Raw genomic sequence first — 22,223 nt, 5'->3', positions numbered from 1 at the left:
GACTACTCCTGTTATCAATGATTGGTTAAATAAATCTGTTAATGGTTTTGCTAGTACACCATTAAGCTCTTTTAATAGCTTTGGGTGTATTCCATCAGGTCCCATTGACTTATTTGTCTTTACTTTTGACAGTTGAAATAGAACCTCTTCCTCTGTAAACTCACGTGGAATAAATGACTCATTTATCCTTTTTCTTAACTGAGGTCCATTTCCTTCATTTTCATCTGTAAATACCGAACAAAAATATTCATTGAGGCAGTCAGCTAGACCTTTATCCTCATCTACATACCTTCCTTCTTTTGTTTTTAATCTAACTAATCCTTGTTTTACTTTTCTTTTCTCATTTATGTATCTAAAAAAAGTTTTGTCCCCCTTTTTTACTGACTGTGCTATTTTCTCTTCTGTGTGTGATTTGGAAGCTCTTATAACTTGCTTAGACTCTTTCTGCCTAATCTTATAGGTCATTCTGTCTTCCTCACTCTGGTTTTTTTTATAATTACTAAATGCTAACTTTTAGTTTTTTACTATTTTGGCCACATCTGCGGAGTACCACAGTGGTTTCTTGAATTTTTTGCTTTTACTGACAAGCCTAATGCAATTTTCTGTTGCCTTCAGTAGTGCAACTTTTAAATAATCCCATTTCTTTTGGACTCCATTTAAATTGCTCCAGTCTGATAATGACTCCTTTACACATATTCTAATTTTAGAAAAGTCTGTTTTTCTAAAGTCTAAAACTTTTGTTTTTGTGTGGTGTGACTCAGTCACTGTTCTTATATTAAACCACACTGACTGATGATCACTGGATCCTAAACTTTCACCTACAGTAATATCTGATACAAAATCTCCATTTGTTAACACTAAATCTAGTATGGCCTCTTTACGAGTTGGCTCCTCAACGACTTGTTTTAGAGACAATCCCAGTAGGGAGTTTAGAATATGTGTGCTCCTGGCACAAGTAGCTATTTTTGTTTTCCAATTCACATCAGGAAGATTAAAGTCACCCATGATGATAACTTCCCCCTTCATTGTCATTTTAGCTATTTCTTCAACTAGTAGATTATCTAACTCTTCAATTTGTCCTGGGGGCCTATAAATCACACCTACACGAGTTACTGTGTGATTACCAAATTCTAACGTAACCCAAACGGACTCTATGTTCGCCTCACTAACCTTTATTAGGCTAGATTTTATGCTATCCTTTACATACAGGGCCACCCCTCCCCCTTTCTTGCCTTCCCTGTCTTTTCTATATAAAGAGTACCCTGGTATTGCTATGTCCCAGTCATTGCTGCAAGGGTTAAAAACAGCTTTTTACTTACCATAGAATCGATCTTAGCCAACTCAATGCTTTCCATTAGGAAAGCATTGGGAGGCTATTGCTCATGCGCTACAAAACGCTGCACTAGACAATCACCATCTTTTCATAGAGATGCATTGACCCAATGAATCTCTATGGGGAAAGCTCAGCGCCTCCACATTGTGCAGCACTGACCCAGGAAGCACCTCTAATGGTCATCTGAGTGACTGCCACAGGAGGTGTCCCTAGGGAGCAATGTGAACTTTGTCTTTTCTCTATGTATAATGACATCTCTACAGAGGATAAAAAAAAAAAAATTATAGATACATTTTCTAACTATGGAAAGCAGCAAGGAAGAAAATTCACACACAATAATAGCCATATCAAAACAAAATTGAAACAGTACTATTAATAAAGTGCAACAATAGATAGACAGACAGACAGACACCAAAAATGTCTTTTACAATTTAACTTATCTCTTGTTAAAAATAGGTAATCTACAATATCAGTGCATTTACCGTGTCTATGTTTTGGTGCTTGGCATTCTAACTTACGTGGCCTTTTGGCAACCATTTTGTTTATTGTTATCAATTTCACATAATGTTCTAATATTTTAATAATTTTTCTCTGAAAAAAACAGTGTTTACAGCAGAAAGCCTGCAGGGACTGACTATACTTATCAAAACAACTACATTAAGCTGTAGTTGTCCAAGTGACTATAGTGTCCCTTTAAGCTGTAGTGGTTCTAGTGACTATAAATTGAAGATGCTGTATATTGTTACCTAGCTTCTATTGATACATTTCTGTCGGTTTATTTAGACTTTAGTGAATAAGCCCTTTAGGAAATAACCCTGTTTGTTTAACCCCTTAAGGACCAAACTTCTGGAATAAAAGGGAATCATGACATGTCACACGTCATGTGTCCTTAAGGGGTTAATAACGAACAACACAATTCTCTTTCAATGAAAAGGTTACTATAGAGTATGTGGTGCACACATACTCACACATATTTCATGGTTTAATCTGAACTTTGAGTCACACCAGGTGGGTTCATTCCTTCCCCCATCTAAGTAAGAACAAATGTCCAGTCTATTTATAGAAAACTCTATTTTCCACCGTAAAATGTTACATAATCTGATTTTCAAAGACCAGAAACTATTTTGATAAGATACAATTGTTTTTGTTGTTTGTTTATTTAAATAAGCAACTGTACTTGTCCAGACCATCTTGAGACATTTAACGTTAAATTATAATTTTAAGACGAGATGGTAAATCTATTAGGGACTTCGGGATTTCAGCCTGATTAATTCTTTATGTTCTTATTCCATGTGTATTATACTTACTGTCATGCAGCAGGATTATTGAACTGCCCAGCAGCATAAAGAATGTGTGTATGTCAGGTAATATGTTAATAATGGGACACTCCACTGCTCAAATAAAGAAGTAAAACAAAAATATATAAAAATCACAGTTTGGCAACTATATCCCCAATGAAAACAAACATGCATTGAATTATGTATTTTGTCATCGGAGTTATACCTAAAACCAGCCTATTAAAGCTGCAGTTCTCTTGTCTGCAGCCATTGCAAGTCCTCTCCTTCTAACCCCGTCCAGACTTTCTGTGGCTGTCCAATCACAGTCTTCCCAATGCAGTTCAGTGAGAAGTCTTTGAAAGGCAGGTGCTCTGAGCAATTGCTGCCTCTTGAGCTCAGCTCCACTGAGCTAAACAAACCAGGAAGTAAGTTGTCTGATTGACAGCAAGAAGGTGTATCAAGGTTAGCTTACAAAAGTGCCAATTTCTATTATATATATATATATAGAGAGAGAGAGAGAGAGAGATATACCATATCAACCATTTTTTCCATGGCACATATCATTTATACAAATTGATGGGAAACATACAGAAAGTGCTATAGTTTGTATGTATGTAATACACACACACACACTTTGAAAATTAATTTTGATTTAAATGTTAGTGAATTACCCTGTCACTATGTTGTAATCATGCTATGGCTTTTTTTTACCGGGATTAGTGTAAAAAACCTGCAATAACCTCAAAAACTGCAATTTTGAACTGTAAGAACTCTTGAATGAGGTACTGTACACATCACCATGATGTCCTTGAAAAAATATTTTACAAAGTCAGTAATGTGTCTCCTTTAGCCTTGTACTACTTAACCATGGTTACATAATTCTTGCAGCAGAAGGAATCTTTTAAACTGATTTATTATGCTGTGCCAATTAGGATTTATTAAAATGATTTTTGGGGTGGGGAGTACAAGAAAGAATAAAATTACATACGTATCAGGTCTCAGGATAATGTTTAGCCATGCAATGTATAATGAGATATACATACACACACTAATCATTCACTTATATGAAAATTATCTCACATGTGATAATCAAGTCATGAGTTCATGGAGAAGATTGCAGAGATTAAAGAGTATAAAGATATCACCACAGAGGATTAAAAAAAAAAAAAACATTTATGGATCCATTCTCTTGACTATGGAATGCAGCAAGAAAGGAAAATCACCCAGGGGTTTATTCACACACAATAGTAGCCGTATCAAAACAAAATGAAATCAGTGCTATTGAAAAGGGCAACAGTTACTATTTTGACACTTGTAAGAGGAAATCCATATCATAATTCCCAAGCAATAAAGTAATAATAATAAAAAAAGATAGATATGGTAGAACAGCCTTGAATGTCCTTTATGGCATATGGAACGACAAAAAAAAAAAAAACAGTAGAGAATACAAGAACTAATAGTGCATAATGTCTTTAGTATTTGGAGGGTAAAATAAAAAAGTACATTTACACTATACTGGAGCTATGATGCACCTCCAACTTATGCGCCTGAGCGGTATGAACCTCCCTTATAGATAAAGTGTACTTTTGCAAGTGGTTAATCTTTTTGGGTTATGGAGGAAGGTCTCATGGACATAAGAGGAAAACAGAAAAAATAATATAGTGCAGTATGTCAGCAATTAGGTATTCTGTAAGTAGATAGGTAGATATACACTCGCATATTTTTGGACCCCTACAATGGCTCCTAGGGTATAGCGAGGGGTGGTATGATCCCCACCCTAAGATATGTGGTTGGTGCAGGTACTCTCCGTATAGATATAGAACGAGAAGGTAAAACAATATAGTGCACAGCATTGTGTGAAGCTAGAAAAATAAATAAAAAGTTACATACATGAGCAAATATGGTTTGCTCGATTCTAATCAAAAACTAATGGAAAGGTGTAATTTAAGACAAGCAATCAAATGGGCTGCAACATATAACTACAAGCGAACTAAATAGAGTGTATGCTCAAAATATGGGAAAATATGTGCACTCCTAAAAAATAAAAATGACACTTATAGTACAAACGTATATTTAATGAGTAAAAAATCTATTTGATCAAGAAAATTAAAAAACATATGAAAACATGACTGAATTGGTCTGTTGCTAAAAGGTAAATAACAGATAAAAATCAAATGAATATACAAATCCTGGTATATAATAATAAAACCAGGATAAACACCTGGTGATCACACCGCGGTCTTTTTTGAAGACACCGACCGCGGTGCAACACGCCATACCCAGCTTGTGAGTGAGTCTGTGCTCCACTGGAGTAGTGCTTTTCATCTACACCGCGGTCTTTTTTGAAGATCTCGACCACGGTGCAACAATCTTTTTTTCTCCAGCTGTTTATTTTCAATTTGTGGCCACTGCTATTCCACTGCTATTCCTCTCCATCTACACCTCGGTGGGGGCCCCCACCGAGGCAAGGTACTTTTATTATGTTTGTGTGATACTTATGTTCTTTGTATCATATTGTTAGTATTTGTTACACCTCCAGATACTTTGTTTCATATTTTGCTGTCCTAGTATTTGCTCGATTCTAGAAGCGCAAGTAGTATCAATTCCCACCAAGGATATGGCTTTAAGTAGGTAAGTAGAAGCATGGAAAGGTCGATGTTAAAAAAATAAAAAGTATGCTATTATAAAAACAAAAAAAATAAAAAAAATAAAGGTATATAATAAAAAAATAAAAATAAAATACTGTAATACACCAACGTGTTTCACCTTTATTTCTAGGCTTTGCTAACTTTGACAACACATTTTTCAAGGCTGGACGCATATTTTGTCACTAGCTCAACCCTACCATTTGGCAACTCAAACCTTCAGCTCCCTCCACAGATTTTCTATGGGATTAAGGTCTGGAGATTAGCTAGGCCACTCCAGGACCTTAATGTGCTTCTTCTTGAGCCACTCTTCTTGAGCCACTTTGTTGCCTTGACTGTGTGTTTTATGTCATTGTCATGCTGGAATTACCCATCCACGACCCATTTTCAATGCCCTAACTGAGGGAAGGAGGTTTTTACCGAAGATTTGACGATGCATTGGCGCCTCGTCCCTTTGATGCGGTGCAGTTGTCCTGTCCCCTTAGCAGATTAACACCCCCAATGCATAAGGTTTCCACCTCCATTTTTGATGGTGGGGGATGGTGTTCTTGGTAGCATTCCTTCTCCTCCAAATACGGCGAGTTGAGTTGATGCCAAAGAGCTTGATTTAGGTCTCATCTGATCACAACACTTTCACCAAGTTCTACTCTGAATCATTCAGATGTTCATTGGCAAACTTCAGACGGGCCTGTACATGTGCTTTCTTGAGCATCGGGATATCAGTCCTTCCTAACATAGTGTGCTACCAATTGTTTTCCTGGTGACTATGGTCCCAGCTGCCTTGAGATCATTAACACAATTGGGCTGATTCCTGACGGTTCTCATGATCATTGAAGCTTCACGAGGTGAGATCTTGCATGGAGCACCAGACTGAGGGAAACTGACAATTATTTTGTGTTTCTTCCATTTGCGAATAATCGCACCAACTGTTGTCACCTTCTCACCAAGCTGCTTGGCGAGGGTTTCTTAGCCCATTCCAGCCTTGTGTAGGTCTACAATCTTTCCCTGACATCCTTGGACAGCGCTTTGGTCTTGGCCATGGTGGAGAGTTTGGAATAAAATTGATTGATTGCTTCTGTGGACAGGTGCCTTTTATACAGGTAATGAGCTGAGATTAGGAGCACTCCCTTTAAGAGATTGGCTAGAGAGGTGGGGGTAAACAACGGCTACACTATGTGCACATGATTAAGATTCTTAATCTAAATGTTTATAAACACGGCAAAAATAATCATTGCTGATATTAAGTTCTCATTGCTGCAGAACACACATGGTTTCCCAAGATAAAAACTTATGGTGTTAAACTTTTTGAATGGGAACTCTGCATGTATTGCTTGTCCCAGATTTCTATATAGTTTGCATTGCATTGTGTCTCCCTATTATTTGCGATACACATTATGATAACAGATTTTTGGCAACACAGAGTGATTCTGCCTGGCATCAAAATTCGCTCACAGAGTCTGGTTATTTATACAAATGCCGACTTGCACAGCCTAAACCGTGAACTGCAGCAAATGGAAAACTAAATCTGCTACATGTAGGAAAGAAATACAATTATATTCCCAAATAGCTATTTTGGCTTTTTTAGCATGATCAGATTTTAGTTCCCTAATATTCACTATTTGGTGAATAACCCCAGGACTTTTATTCTGAGAGTACTCTACTCACAGGAGTACAGCTATCAAATAAGAGTATAGTCAAACAAACATCTCTATAGGAAGAATAATATACTATAGTGAAGTGATGCATTGACTATAATGAAATATAGCACTGTATATTCTGGAAACGCTCCAGATCTCTCTCTGGTACATATTTGATGAGTGATTGTTTTGAGTGCCGAGAATCCCCACATTGTAAATGCTATCATTCTTTAGGATTAGACTGAAAGTTTCCATCCTGATTTTATGATGGGAAAAATGAGAAAAATGAAGAAAGAAAAAAAAATATTACACAAGAAACTAAAGGGTCATTTCACTAAATCCCATCTTTACAATCATCTTTTTCAGAGCTATTGACAAAAGTGTAAATTGTTCGGAATGCAAAGTGAATTCTAAATGAATTGTATATTTCAGACAAATATCCAAACTTGAAAAAATCCTCCAAGTTAGATGTGTTTTTAATTGACCATTTTAGCCTAATATTTTCACTTTGTAATTATTTTGTATTGACAGCGATTCTCACATAAGTGAATAACTGTCAAAGTTGGTTTTAGGTCAGTCCAAGCAAGGTGCTTAAAGTTGCCCCTGTACGAGGCTCCCTGTTTAAAATCTGCGATGTACATCCGAGGCAAAGATCGCCAAGGTTGGACAGAAGACTGTTGGATTAAACTGTTCATTAACTGCTTTATACCTGAAGGTAAGGCATTCCGATTAAGTTGCTATTGTACCTGGAATATGCCATTAAACCTAAAGATCAGCATGTCTTGTACATATTTTTTCCTTGCAGTATTTCACTTATTTTTTCTCTTTATCGGAAAATTTTTTAGCATACATCCTCTCTGAAGAGTATTTGCATTTAGCCCAGTTATAACTCCCAAAAGATCCTTGTGCTGTTCTACATTGCTGTTCTACCCCATATAGACGACAACTGTTGCAGAGCAGAGCCCACCTCGGCAACAACCCTTGTAGAGCCCACAGCCCTTGCAGAGCCCGCCTCGGCCACAACCCTGGCAGAGCCCACCTCGGCCACAACCCTTGCAGAGCCCACAGCCCTTGCAGAGCTTACCTCGGCCACAACCCTTGCAGAGCCCACCTCTCCCACAACCCTTGCAGAGTCCACCTCTCCCACAACCCTTGCAGAGTCCACCACTCCCACAACCCTTGCAGAGTCCACCTCTCCCACAACCCTTGCAGAGTCCACCTCTCCCACAACCCTTGCAGAGTCCACCACTCCCACAACCCTTGCAGAGTCCACCTCTCCCACAACCCTTGCAGAGTCCACCTCTCCCACAACCCTTGCAGAGTCCACCTCTCCCACAACCCTTGCAGAGCCCACCTCTCCCACAACCCTTGCAGAGTCCACCTCTCCCACAACCCTTGCAGGGTCCACCACTCCCACAACCCTTGCAGGGTCCACCTCTCCCACAACCCTTGCAGAGTCCACCTCTGCCACATGAGAGTTCACCTCTCCCAAAACTCTTGTAGAGTCTACCTCGGCCACAACCCTTGCGAAGACTTGGCTGCCTCTGTTTTTGCCCTGGACTATCATACCTTCTGACAGGGTTATGTACTAAAATGAGAATGTAAAGTGAATTTAAAATGCAAGTCCAGAACTGAATGCATAGCTGACTTAGATAGTTTTTTCCGGTTTAGCTACTTGACATTAAATTTGAAATTCACTTTGAATTCTCACGTTCGTGAATAACCCTGTAAATGTTTTATTTTGCCAGGTTAATGTGTAAAACCATTATGGCAAATACAGAGTATACATAGTTATTTAACAGTAATTTTTTTTTTTTTTTTTTTTTTTTTACATTTGTGGTGCTTAGGTGTCCGAGTACATATAAATAGAGAATTACATTTGTCAAGATTTCTTTTGGCCCAGTTGGTGCAATTTTATTTTTATAAAATGCTGAAAGTCCATTTAAATGTGTTCATCTACCTCCCCTGCTGGAGTACTATTCCAGGTATTCACTACTCCTGCTGTTAAATGCTACCTACACAACTAGGCTCCAGTTCATTCCTAATCTTCAATGTAATGGAGGAAGCCAAGATCCGTTCTCTCTTTAAAATCAAGGTAATAAAAGTTAGTGGGTGAAAATAAATGTGTTTTCATATACACACAAACCGTTCCAACTTGGAAATACAGACAAGTTCTGCAAAATGTAAAGTAAATATACCCAAACTATGTATTGTTTCTTATCAGATGTCAGAGGAGAATCGTATTTCATGTACAATGTCACTGGTGAGATTTTAAATAAGCATGCAGTGCACCAAGGTTAATTACATGTGCCTCTGGGCTCTTCTGGAACAACACAGCGCTGTCCTCAAGCTCGATCCTACAGCGTAAAATATGAAGTGAGGTAGAAAGGGTTGTTTTAAAACAGAGCCAGATTCATAATGAGCAAGAGCGCATTGGCTGTCAAGGTTCCAGGCACCAACATTAACCCATCCAATGCCAGAGGCAATAAAAAAAAATAATGGACAATTCGAAATCGCATTATTCCACTAGCATTTGGTTTCTATGGTCATAAGATACAGCACACCCGTGTCTAATATAATTATCAAGCATATTTGGCTTTGAATGAAGGGAGATATTTGTGTCTGTGTTCACATATGGAGAAATTGGTCAGAGTGTTTTGTTTGTTATGAGGATTATTCATTCTAGAACATTTATCTGTGCAATCAGCACTTCAGAGTCTACATTACTGCATATCGGCTATTACTGCCAGGTTTGAAGCCAGGACGTCTTTCAGTGGCATACAAGGTTGTCACAAAGCCTTGCAAGAATGCCAAGCAGAGTGGTCCATACCCAGATCACTGCAGAAGTGCTTTCATATGAGCACAGATTCCCTGGAGTAGCCTAGCACAGAAATCTCTTGAATAGCCAAGCATGGCTGTACACTCACTTAAATGGTTCCTCTCTGAATATATGGAATACAGATATTACAGGTTTACATTAAAAAAGGGTGAATATAAGTGCTTTCCATATGAGACTAAGTTGGTCTCTTTTTTTTCTATTACAAAAGAATTATTACAGAGACAAATATATAATAATTACAAAAAAACTGACCTCCTTTGAAACCCTGGGTATTTTAGAAGATTTCTACAATCATGCATCTTGCTTTTGGGAGGCAGGGAGGTTGGGGGGGCAGAGAAAACCCTGTCCTAATGCCATGCACTCAACATGCGATGGTTGTCATGCATACATTTTACATTCACAATATGAATCAAATCTGCATCGTATATTATAAAACAAAACATTTATAGCATGTTGTCAAAGAGTGCTCGTGCATAATGAATAGAATGTCTGAAAAGGTATTCCCTTTTCTTAAGCACCCTTTGAATTCTAATCTCCATCCACTGACAGTTTAATCACGCGATCCTTTGACAATCAGTCTTCTGTTGTCAACTCAATATCATGAAGCCAATTGAAAAACTTTGATAAATTTCCCTTTATAACTCCAGCTCCCTGAGGGGGAGCAAGCATTTATTAGCCACATGGATTTGATCTTCATATCAACCAACAAATTTACTTGTCAAAAATGTATCCTCATGTGAATAAAGGTATCTTTTTAAAATAATGGGGAAGCGCCATGGAAAAATATTTATCTTAAATAAGTCAGTTAATCATACATATACTTGATTGAACATATTGAACGTTTTCCCCAACCTCTTAATATATTGGGATATAATAAGAGACCGATTGAACTTAAATTGGAATAGCAATCTAAGCAGTCGTTAGGTGGATGGTATGGCTGTCCATACATCATCCCCCTTTACCTCTGCATGAGTTTGCTAACGAGGGGGCACAGAGGTGATTTATTATACCTTTGACATTCTAAATGAAGCTGGAAGATGCCCCATAACCTCTTTATATGTTCCTACCTATCAAGCTTTAATTGGATGTTCAGCAGTATAATTTCCTTATGAGTTCATGGTTTTGGTGTCACTTCATTGAGACTATTAAATCATTGACAGCTTTTCCTCATGCTCTGTTATGTAGGTCCTTCTACCTTGTATTGTACAGTCCTTGCAATTTACATTTTTCTTATTAGTTTTGGTCTTACTAACTAAAATCTACTGTTCAAGACCCTGCTGGTTTTCCCATAATGATGTCCTCTGGTGTTTTGACCACTGATAGTTATCTGGTTTACACTTATTCTGACTTTAACTTCTTCAGGACAAGTGTACTTGGATCTCTGATTATCCTGACAGTTTAGTACATCCTAAACAGATATTACAGTAATTAAGAATTTCTAAAATGGTTTCAAAAATACTTCTCTCTTTACAAATTAAGAACTTTATGGAAACATATATAAGAAGCATAGTCAAGATATCTTACTGAATAAAAGGCAAATTGAAGAGATACATATATAATGAAAATGTTATCCTAAACATTAAACACAAATTTCTGATCACGTTTTTTACCTTGAATCTTTAAAGGGACACTGTAGGCACCAAAACCACTTTATAGTAAATAGGTGTTTGTGGTGATTATATGCTGTCCCTCTTAAGACTATGCCAAACATCATCTTTCAAGAGAAATGGCAGTGTTTACATTTACAATTTCTTCATGTTTGGCGTTATCACACACAGGATAAAGACACTGACCACTTTCCTTGCTTCTGATTGGTAAAGCATGGTGTTGGACAAGCGCCCTGTGTCCCCAGTGCTTCTTTCTGATTAGTCATCATCAATGATGAAATCACTTAAGATAAAGAGGCTACTTGGTGGAGATCGACTAAGCTCTAGTATAAAGGCAAGTTTTATGGCACATTAAACTTTAGAAAGAAAAACAGAGAGTGTTTGGTGGAGGCAGTAATCTAAACAATATGACGTAAAAAATTTGTATATTTTATTTAAATGTTAGAAGTTTCCTTTACCTGGAGAATGAAAATATTACCTCTATTTATAGACAGCAAGTTTCTGAGAATACTATTTTTAAAGGTTACAAGCTGTCATCAACAACATTTAATTACGAGTGTTCATGTGGGGAGTATGCATGAACTGCTTGACTGAAGAATTTCTCCTGAAGGAGTTAGATTAATTAAGGAAGAGACTCAAAGCAAGTTAATTCCCATCTTGAGTGAATGAAAGAACATTTAATATAGCCCTAAAAAACAAAACAAAAGACACACTTCTTTTAAGAATCATAAGCAAAAATGGCAGTAAAAAGTAATTTGTGCAAATTAAATTGTCAGGATATTCTAATACCCAACACGCAGAACTTAAGTTAACAAATAAAAAATAAGTCAGAAACCCTAAAAACATATTACTGGACCTTAGAATGTCTGGATTTAATGTTAATATAAAAAAGTACAGGACAGGCGGTGGTGAGGGAAACAGAATGTACGTAAATGGTAGACAAGCCAAACGTCAAGGGTTTCACAAGTCAGAATAGGCAAAGATCATGCCATGGTCAAAATACACAAGAATCAATAGAAATAACGAGCTCTTGGATAACCAAACTGGACACCACGACGGGGCACTGAAACATGTTTAAAAGGAGTTTAAATGCCCTAAGAATTTCTCTTATTGGTAATTAGTGGCCATGTGATGACACACACGTTTGTAAATGGGATTTTGGGTAATTTCTTAGGAATCATAAAAGCCTCATACACACAGCAGCCGCCGTCTCTATTGCCGTTGGACGTGGCCACTGTGGAGGGAAGACCCAGTATAACCGGCGTCATTCCCACAGAACTAATTGTCTCTAAACTAAAAAAGTAAGCGATTATTTAAATAATATTTGATTATTTTCTATTCTTGCTTATAGCATCCCAAAGTTCCATTCAGGAGCTGTGGAATATGCTGCAGGTGCCAACTATGGCAGATATTACACACAAAAATGAACAAATGCATGGAAATGGACAAAATGGTAGTGTTGTAGTCTATGACACTCTGAAGCCTCTTTCACAAAATTTGGGTCAATGCAAGTAGAGCCTTCTCATTCGCTCTCCTCTTGTTTCTTTCTACCTCTTTTTATTAAGTTTCTTCCTGACCCTACTACAGTCAGACACCTTTGCCTCCCACTCTCCCTATAATATTTCAGAAAATCCATCAACCCTGTTTCTTGCCATGTTGTATTTATTTTGTTTATAACTTTAACCCCTCCCCCCCCCCACCACCCCATATTAACCTAGGTGTGTCTGGTTCTCTGAGATCCAGTACAGTAGAAATTAATCCAATAGAAGGACTGTCCTACAAGGTCCAAGGAACCTCGGAATTCAACATGTCCTTGTTACGGTTTTATCTAGGAAAAAAAATAAATGGACTCAGTAGTTTACCAGCAGTCTCATACTGTGATAATACAGAAGAAACAAGCGACCTCCTGGTTCTTTTGATAAGTTTTTCATGAAAAGGGAGTTTGAGTGTGCCTTTACATAGATTGTAATGTTATACAACCCAGTTATAACAGTTACGGAGTTTAAAAAAAAAAAATAAACCCATGAATCCATGGTGGTGAGTCACTTACTATATCCATAAAACACTATAAATTACAAGCATATGAATTGTTGCCACAATAGCACAATGTTACAGACAGTGGTTGTATCAAAAGTAATATCAGTGTGGAGAACTGGAGTAATCTATAGTAAATTATAACACGCTTTCTGACGTTCTTGTTAATATTTGTTGCTGTTCACTTTTCCAAACCAAATGTATAAAATAATTGCTAGGAAGCTGAAAGCAAACCTGGGATCAATCAGAGTTTGGCATTGTGATTTCTGCACACGGGTTTAGTAAGAGCAAATGGTCTAAGCTGCATTCATTCTCTGATTATACCCATTTACTGAGCACCATTGATCTTTTGCAGTATGGATTCATAACTATTTATACCTGTATACTATCCAATATTGGGAGATATGACAAGGAGACTCGGCTGAGGTATGGGCAGCTGATGTGCACATTTCATAACACGTCTAATGCATACCATGCGTGTCATTGGTACCTTCACATGCCATGTATAAAGCCACGAAGGCTGTGGTGGATGATTACCTCAGATGAACAGAAACTAATTATGATTTTGTGACACAGGAGTCGAATGCCCATATAAAGCATAATGAGAAAAGTGAAATATCCCCATACGACGTTCTAGGGTGAGGTAGGTTGACTTTGTATGACAGCGAGTCATCGATTTTATTTGTTAAAACAACAGCAAAACAGGATAGAGTGAAAAATAATCACTACAATAACAGATAGTGGTTATGGTCCTTGAAATGTCCCTTTAAGGATTTGATGGTAGATTCCCTGTGGCAATAATAACATAATGCAAAAGAAAGACGGACCTGGGCACTCATTTTTTTGATGTCCTCTAGGATGGCGCTAGATATCTTGTTCGGTACCATCTTCCCATCCCATGAATGGTCCACACCAATAAAGACAATGGGTGTGGGGATTGACTATGATGTCTGGACAGATTTAGTCTCTCCAGCAGTGAGGAAAAAAAAAAAAAGTAACACAATCTTATACTTTGTCATGCATCATCACCTATGACTGTGCTGCTGAACTCCACAGCATGTGTGGGATCACAGACTAAAATACACTTCCCAAGCCATACAGGAGCGGTATTACCTGGTGGCTTCTACGTCCTTGAAAAGTAGTTTCATTTATGTATTTGTATTCAAAACTGCTGAACAACACAACCATAAATCCCAGCTACAAAAATCTTTTTGGGATATGTTGAAAACAATGAGAGGACCAGTACGAATCATCAGCAATGTTCTGGTCTTTGTAGATGTTGTGGATGGGCAGCAATGGAGGATATACAATGGGGAATATCTCTGGTTTTGCTCATGTATGTATTTCATCATCTTCAAAACGAGGTCTAGTACAATTACCGTATTTATCGGCGTATAACACGCACTTTTTTCCCCTGAAAATAGGGGAAAAATCGTGGGTGCGTGTTATACGCCGATATCCCATAATTACTTACCTGTCCTGAAGCGTGGGCCGGCTTCACAGCTTGCACCGCGGTACAGGAACTTTAATTTCATGTTCCGGTTTCCGGCGGGACTGAAAGGAAGTGTGCACAATAGTGTGCACACTTCCTATCAGTCCCGCCGGAAACCGGAACATGAAATTAAAGTTCCTTTACCGCGGTGCAAGCTGTGAAGCCGGCCCACGCTTCAGGACAGGTAAGTAATTATGGGAGGGGAAGTACACTATGGGAGGGGAGGGGAGGGGGGGAAGTACACTATGGGAGGGGAGGGGGGGAAGTACACTATGGGAGGGGAGGGGAGGGGGGGAAGTACACTATGGGAGGGGAGGGGAGGGGGGGGAAGTACACTATGGGAGGGGAGGGGAGGGGGAGAATACTATGGGAGGGGGGGGAGAATACTATGGGAGGGGGGAGGGGGAGAATACTATGGGAGGGGGGAGGGGGAGTATACTATGGGAGGGGGGAGGGGGAGAATACTATGGGAGGGGGGAGGGGGAGAATACTATGGGAGGGGAGGGGGAGAATGCTATGGGAGGGGATGGGGGAGAATGCTATGGGAGGGGATGGGGGAGAATGCTATGGGAGGGGATGGGGGAGAATACTATGGGAGGGAAGGGGGGGAGAATACTATGGGAGGGGAGGGGGGGAGAATACTATGGGAGGGGAGGGGGAGAATACTATGGGAGGGGGGGAATACTATGGAAAGGGGGGGACACTATGGGATGAGGGGGGAATACTATGGGATGAGGGGGGAATACTATGGGATGAGGTGGGGGAATACTATGGAAGGGGGGAAATTTCCTGGAATTTCTTTCTAAAAATGAGGTGCGTGTTATACGCCGGTGCGTGTTATACGCCGATAAATACGGTAACTCTGTCTTTTTAAGACACAATTACACAATCTCTTCGCAGTAGGGCCAAACATTCTAAACCATTTCTGTAAAATATGACCAACTGTGACGAATATAGCTCCTTCATTCAAAACGTTGTCACTTAAAGGATCACTATAGGGTGAGGAAAACAAACATGTATTTCTGACCCTATAGTGTTTAACCCAACATTTAGGTGGCTTGTCCCCCCTTAGCCACCATATAAAACTCACCTTATTTCCAGCACCGCGCTGGGCAGCCAGCACTGGCTCCGCCCCCTTTGTGACATCGAAATGGACGATTTTTAGCCAATCCAAAGCATTGGGGATGGGCCCAAAAGCAGTTTTGGCCAATCAGGACCTCCTCGTAGAGATGCATCGAATCAATGCATCTCTGAGGAAAATTCAGGGTCTCCATGCAGAGCATGGGGACACTGAACGGCAGGGTTGCTTACTGTGCAGCCCCGAGCCAGAAAGCCCCTCCAGTGGCCATCTAAGGAGGTGTCCCTAGGGGCAATGTAAGCACTGCCTTTTCCATGAAAAGGGAGGGTTTACATGAAAATGCCTGAAGGGAGCCATCATACTCACCAGACCAACTACATTAAGCTGTAGTTGTTCTGGTGACTATAGTGTCCTTTTAAGTAATATGGGATACATGTGGAATTCATAAATTAGCATAAGATAACTACTGTATTGTGTGTATAGTTTGCTGTACAGTGACTCCTGAAAATAAAATTATAAATATAATATGTAAATGGATAAAAACAGGTAAATAAAAATGATCAAATGATCTGCTTAAAGGCATTTGTAACGCTGATGGCATTTTTTGAAACATACATTCCTCAATACATCACCAGAATGCAGGCTGCTTTTGCCACCACCTTCGTGTGGTATATTCAGTGTTTTCAGAGCCCTTCCTCTGTGTTATTGAGTACATGCAAACCTAATGATGTTTCTAAGGCAATAGGGTGGAACATATCATAAACAACATAATTACATGAACATTGAGTTTCCACATCATCTAAATCAGGGGTCCTTAAACTCCGGCCCTCCAGATGTTGCTGAACTACAACTCCCATGATTCTCTGGCTATCTATGCAATTCCAAGAATCATGGGAGTTGTAGTTCAGCAACATCTGGGGGGCCGGAGTTTGAGGACTCTTGATCTAAATGATGTTAACCTCTTAATGACACATGACGGAAATATTCCGTCACAATTCCCTTTTATTCCAGAAGTTGTGTCCTTAAGGGGTTGAAACATTGCACACAAGCACCTAAATAAACAAAAACCAAATCATTAGCCATGTTAAAAGCTCTTTTCCATGATATCACAGAATGGTAAATACATTTTACACAGAAATGAAGACACAGAATAAAGCAGCATAGCAGATTAGAATCATATAATATACAGAAAGGTACTAGAATAATGTATTTTTTTTTCAAATCTTTATTTAAAAGATTCAAACAATGTAATACAAAGGTACATAAACAAAGTATAAGTGTATAGTAGGGAATGATAACTAGGGGCAAGTGCACTCCTGAACAAGCAATGGGCCCCGCAATTAGCCATCAAAATCCAGATGAAACATTGCTTAAAGTGGCTACATACCAGGTAAAATCTCATTTTTAAGCTAGGGAATGCAGATAATAGCTGGATACTTTTTTCTGTATTGTACAGATATGTGCAGGATTCGCAGAAGCACCAATAAAAGTTGACATCCTTGATAATCATGTAATTAATAGCTGTATTCATGTACTATAAATTAATATTATGTTGAACACATTGCATGTCATATCAAAATTAAAACCATCCATTCTGCATTCACCAACACTGGGGAAAAAAATGAACAAAATATGTGCATCGTGAAGCAGTTCTAGAATTCTCTCTATATAATTGTCAAATTTTGTGGTTCTGTGTTCTCTGTTTTTCTTCTAGCACCTAATAAAATAAGACAGGATCTAAGAGCATTTCTAAATGAATAAATTAAAGTGTAAGCGTATAATGCTCAATTATAGCTCCTCAGCTACAATCCTGGAATGAAGAAGACAATAAAAGTACAAAAGGTTTTGATCTCGTAAAGTGAATTTTTTTGGGGGGAAGAGGGGGGGTTTGGTTGTTGTTTTAACAACAGAAAACGTTAATGCACTGGACACGTTTAAATATCACAGGCACATTTTATTCCAGACTTGCAATCATAACAAACCAGTATCAAAAACAGAAAGCCTTGGATTTTTGGACAAGTGTTTGCAAACTATTAAACTAGCATTTCCTCCTTAAGACTAACTTTAAAATTAACTAAATCAAAATGAACCTTACTGGTCATTTAAAAACTCAATATTATTATCTGTTGGAAGAGAACAAGCAGTAACCTATAATTTGCAAAACACGTGCATCAAATTCCAAGAATTTCAAGCCAAATAAGCCAATCAACAATAGAAAACAATTGTTTTTTTCCCCCTTTCTTCCTTTTTAGTACTGTTCATAAACTAGACTATAAAAAGGTCAATGTTAGAATTTGTCCTGTCTTCTAAACAGCCGGGTATGTTAACCTTACAGTTTACTTTCCATAAAAGTAACTCAATTGGAACAAGTAGGTTAGCAATCTGTAGATAACATGTCTGCATGTAAAATAGAGTACAAGAAAAGTTATAGACTAGTTTTGATTAGTTTATTACGTTCACTGCATGAAATCGTAAAAGACCCAGAGCACACGATTTGTTAACAATTTCTTAAAAATCAAAAGGGTTTATTGACTAAACACAGAATTGTAGTAAACTGAAAACTGTTACAAAATGTAAGAAAAAAAATGCTGATTTGGATAAATTCTGTAAATGTTATAGTCAGAGTTTGGCTATTGCGCCTACATATTGCCAATCAGTTTACAACATCGTGTTTAGTGAATAATCTCCACAGAGGTTTAGTCGCTACATATTTATTTATATTTGCAAGTTTCAGACTAAAATAATCAAACTGGAAAAGTTCTCCAACAGTGCTATTGTGTCACCTCTATTATTTTGGCCTAAATGTGCAAGTCTGTTGTCTATTCTCTGCAATGGCAAGTTTAGAAAACAATCCCCAAAATGGTAGATTTACTAAATATTGACAATAAGTGGTTTGTGAGCTAATTAGCCAATACAATTCGAAATGTTACAGCTCTGCTATATTTACCGTATCTTAATGTTGTAAGTTAGTCAATCAAACAAATTGCAGTTTAGTAAACAGACTCCCCTCCCTCCCCCACCGATTTATGTCCTTAAAGAACAACGGAGTTGCAATATTAAGGCCAAATGAGTTGGAAAATCTAATTGACTTGACTGTTTTGGCCTAGATTGACTGAAGTTATCAACTCACCGCACAGTGCATAAATCCGTAATCTGATTATACACTTGTCTCTTAAATCCTTGTTTTTAACCGTTTGCGAGTTACTGTGCGCACATTAAAAAACAATTCATTGGCTCAAGCGAGGTATCACAAGTTTTTACCTTGCTTATATTCCAATGAAAGAGTTAAACTTAACAAGCTCCCATTTCACTGCCAGAAGGAATTGCTATGCCTTTGTGCACGACTGCCCTTCCTGGCAGGGAAATAGTTAAAGAGAACAAAAAACTCCAACAGTCTCTAATGCATTTTCCTTCTATGTTTCTCTTGGAAAATTGCTCTTTTAAGTTGTGATTCATTACCAGCATGTCTAAAGATATCCCAACATTGTCCACAGCTATGCCTTCTCAAAGCCAAATCTGTAACGCATCAGTTAAACATTCACACAGTACAGGTGAGAAAAGTATAAACAGACCCAGGGATTTGAAGTTGTGTTCCAAGCACTAGAACCTTATTACTGGCACTTTATCTACTTCAATATTGCATCACACTTGGTTATCAACAGCTGCTCATCAGACAAGTTAAATGAATGGTAAAACGTACCTAAAACATGTGGTCACCTCTCCTGTTGTCTTCAGACACGGATATTTAGTCGTGGTTACTTTATTCTCTGAACAAACTTCCCTGAAAATAATTTTTACAAAATTAGAAAAAAAAATAAATAGAGTTTAATATATCAATAATGAATGGGTATATTTTTTATAAGTTGTTCTGGGGGAAAAAAAAAAAATCACTTTTTTGTCTGTTTCATAATTTTCACCTCTTAAAATGTATTTTAACTTTTTTCCCCCCAGATATGATTGTATAAATTGTGCTACAGTAATGCATTTTTGCTAAACCTTTAAAAGCTATATCAACCTCATTTCAATAAAGAATTATTCATAGTAAATATATATATGTAGTAGAAATCAAAGGTGTCATTAAAGGACAATTCCTATTATTCCTGATTGCTAAGAGAAGAGGTCCAACAATTCAATTAAAACCAATTATTAGTCATCCCTAGAAAAATGGGAGATTAAACAATTTCAGAACTGTCAAAATATATATTTTTAAAGAAAACCATGAATTATTACTTATGTTGCAGTCCTGCACATTCATTAACCCTATAATTTCAGCATCTAATATTAGTGAGACCTACACAAAGGCTGAAATACAAGGAGAACATCTCATCCGAGACAATGTCCTAATAATGACCATTCCATTGGGTCCTATGGACCTTTAGACCGTTGCCCGAGGATTGATCTTTATACATAACCCCCAATGCATCTGTGCCACTAAAGGTGTAAGGTGGAACAGGAAGTAACATTGTTTGCTCACAAATGATTATGGCCTGTCACACACTCTGCAGTCCCCTGACAATACTTCAACCAAATCTGCAATTGAGTCTGTGTAGATAGGTAATCCTAGTGACAGGTGAGGGCATGAGAGTGACCCCATCTGGTGGAACACCTATATTCTAGAGGTCTTCAAGTAAAAGAAGATCAGTAGATTGGTTGGTTACTGTTTTTTTTGTTTGTTTGTTTTTAATAGAACCAATAATAATTATAAATCCTGTATCCCCATACGTTCCTCCATTAATCTTTTTACTAGCCTTATAATGTAATCATGTACTATTATTTTGTCATTTAATAGGGTTATGGGCAAAGACAACATCTGGGGTAATATTCTGATCTTGGTGTGAGCATTCCATTGTTTCCATAGTGACTGCTCAGCTTTTAGAACGTTGCCCCAGAAAGTGTGACCTCACCTGGTGGAACGCTAGAGTTCTTCAGATAACAAGAGCAGCAATGTATCGGTGGGGTAAAGACATGCTCACCTGTCTGCTTCCAACTCCTCTCTGTAAGTCCAAGCCAGTCCCAGGGACAAGAGTATCATGAGGCAGCCCAGACACAGGCAGACCCTCCGGGCACCTCTCTCACACATTGGCACTGTGCGGCAGCTTCTTACCAATGTCCTTGCCCTGCTGTGTGTGAAGTCTTCTTCTGGTTTCCCCCCACACTCTGGTCTAGCAGGGTCCTAGCATGCGGTGAGCAGAGGCACAGAGGAAACAGCAGGCTCTGCTCGGGGCTAGGTTTGGGCTACAGGGGGCGCTCGGGAGGCTGTGAATCCAGGACCTGAGCACTTGGTGAGCTTCAGTGAAGTTTGTAGAGTCAGACAGGGAGCTGCACAGCCCGGTGTATAACATTGGAGGCGGGGCACTCAATGCAGATCACAGGCTGCTCCTGAAGGCATGTGAAGGACACTATCAGTCCCACAGAGACTGCACTGCTCCTGCTTCCTCTCCTGGAGCAAGCCTCCTCTTCTCCCAGGAGCTCTGCAGGATCCCTTATTACAGCTCCTCAACTGGATCTTTTATAGTGAATCTTGCACTTTGCTGGACTTTTATTGATTTAGGAATTATTTTTTTTGTCCTCTCTTGGATTTCTTATTGCATCCACTGGAATTCTTCTCTAGCTGTCCTCCTGTACTCTGATCAGATCTCCCCCTGTATTGCTGGATCCCCCTTTCCAGATGTCCTGTGTAAGTTCTCCTTTATTGTCTGAGTACTTTGTATCCTTTTTACCTCTCTCCCAGAGCCTGTCATCTCCTGTCATACAATATTAATGATCCCTCTCACTGTAAGCAAGTACCACTATCTCTGTGACCTGCTCACTCAGTTAAATCCCCTGTCACTTTGTAAACTCTATTTACTATCTCTGTCCTCCTCTTTAATCTCTCCCCTGCCCGCTTCTATCACTCTCTTCATAAATCTTGCGATATCTCTGCCCGTCTGCTGCTCTGTATTAGCATTAAAATGTTACTGTCTGGATCCCAATCCTCACCTTAATCCCCTGTACTCTCCCTTTAACTCCAACTCTTCCTGTCCTTTCTAACTCCCGGCTCCCCCTGCAGCCCCCAGTCTTTATCCCCTTTAAAGGTGGGATTGATTCCGTGCTTTCATGTGACATATATTTGGATAGTAAACTTTTTGGGATGTTTAGAGGTCGAGTGATCAGAGAGGGAGGAGTTGTGTTTGGCATGTCATGTACTCCCACCGCTTCTCAGGGGGTATCCTGAAACTATTCCATCTTCTCAATAGATCCTAACACAATCTTAAAACAAAGATTCAGTTTAGCCCCCTGAA

General features: G+C 38.7%; 1 protein-coding gene across 1 annotated transcript in view; it reads right to left on the bottom strand.

Annotated features, from left to right (window-relative positions):
• CCBE1 (collagen and calcium binding EGF domains 1) overlaps window positions 1–21,409 on the bottom strand; it is a 271,184-nt gene extending 249,775 nt beyond the window's left edge. Inside the window, exons 1-2 of the mRNA XM_063456828.1 lie at window positions 20,916–21,409; window positions 19,643–19,723 (exon numbers count right to left, since the gene is read on the bottom strand). Of these exons, the coding sequence (XP_063312898.1) occupies window positions 19,643–19,723; window positions 20,916–21,022 (188 nt within the window). The 5' untranslated portion in view covers window positions 21,023–21,409. The remainder of the gene's footprint in view (window positions 1–19,642; window positions 19,724–20,915) is intronic.
• Window positions 21,410–22,223: the final 814 nt, after the last annotated feature.

This window comes from Pelobates fuscus, chromosome 5 (genome assembly GCF_036172605.1).
Source record: "Pelobates fuscus isolate aPelFus1 chromosome 5, aPelFus1.pri, whole genome shotgun sequence".
Lineage (NCBI taxonomy): Eukaryota > Metazoa > Chordata > Amphibia > Anura > Pelobatidae > Pelobates > Pelobates fuscus.
Note: the sequence above shows the minus strand (reverse complement) of the source record. Positions and strands in the feature narration are given on the sequence as shown.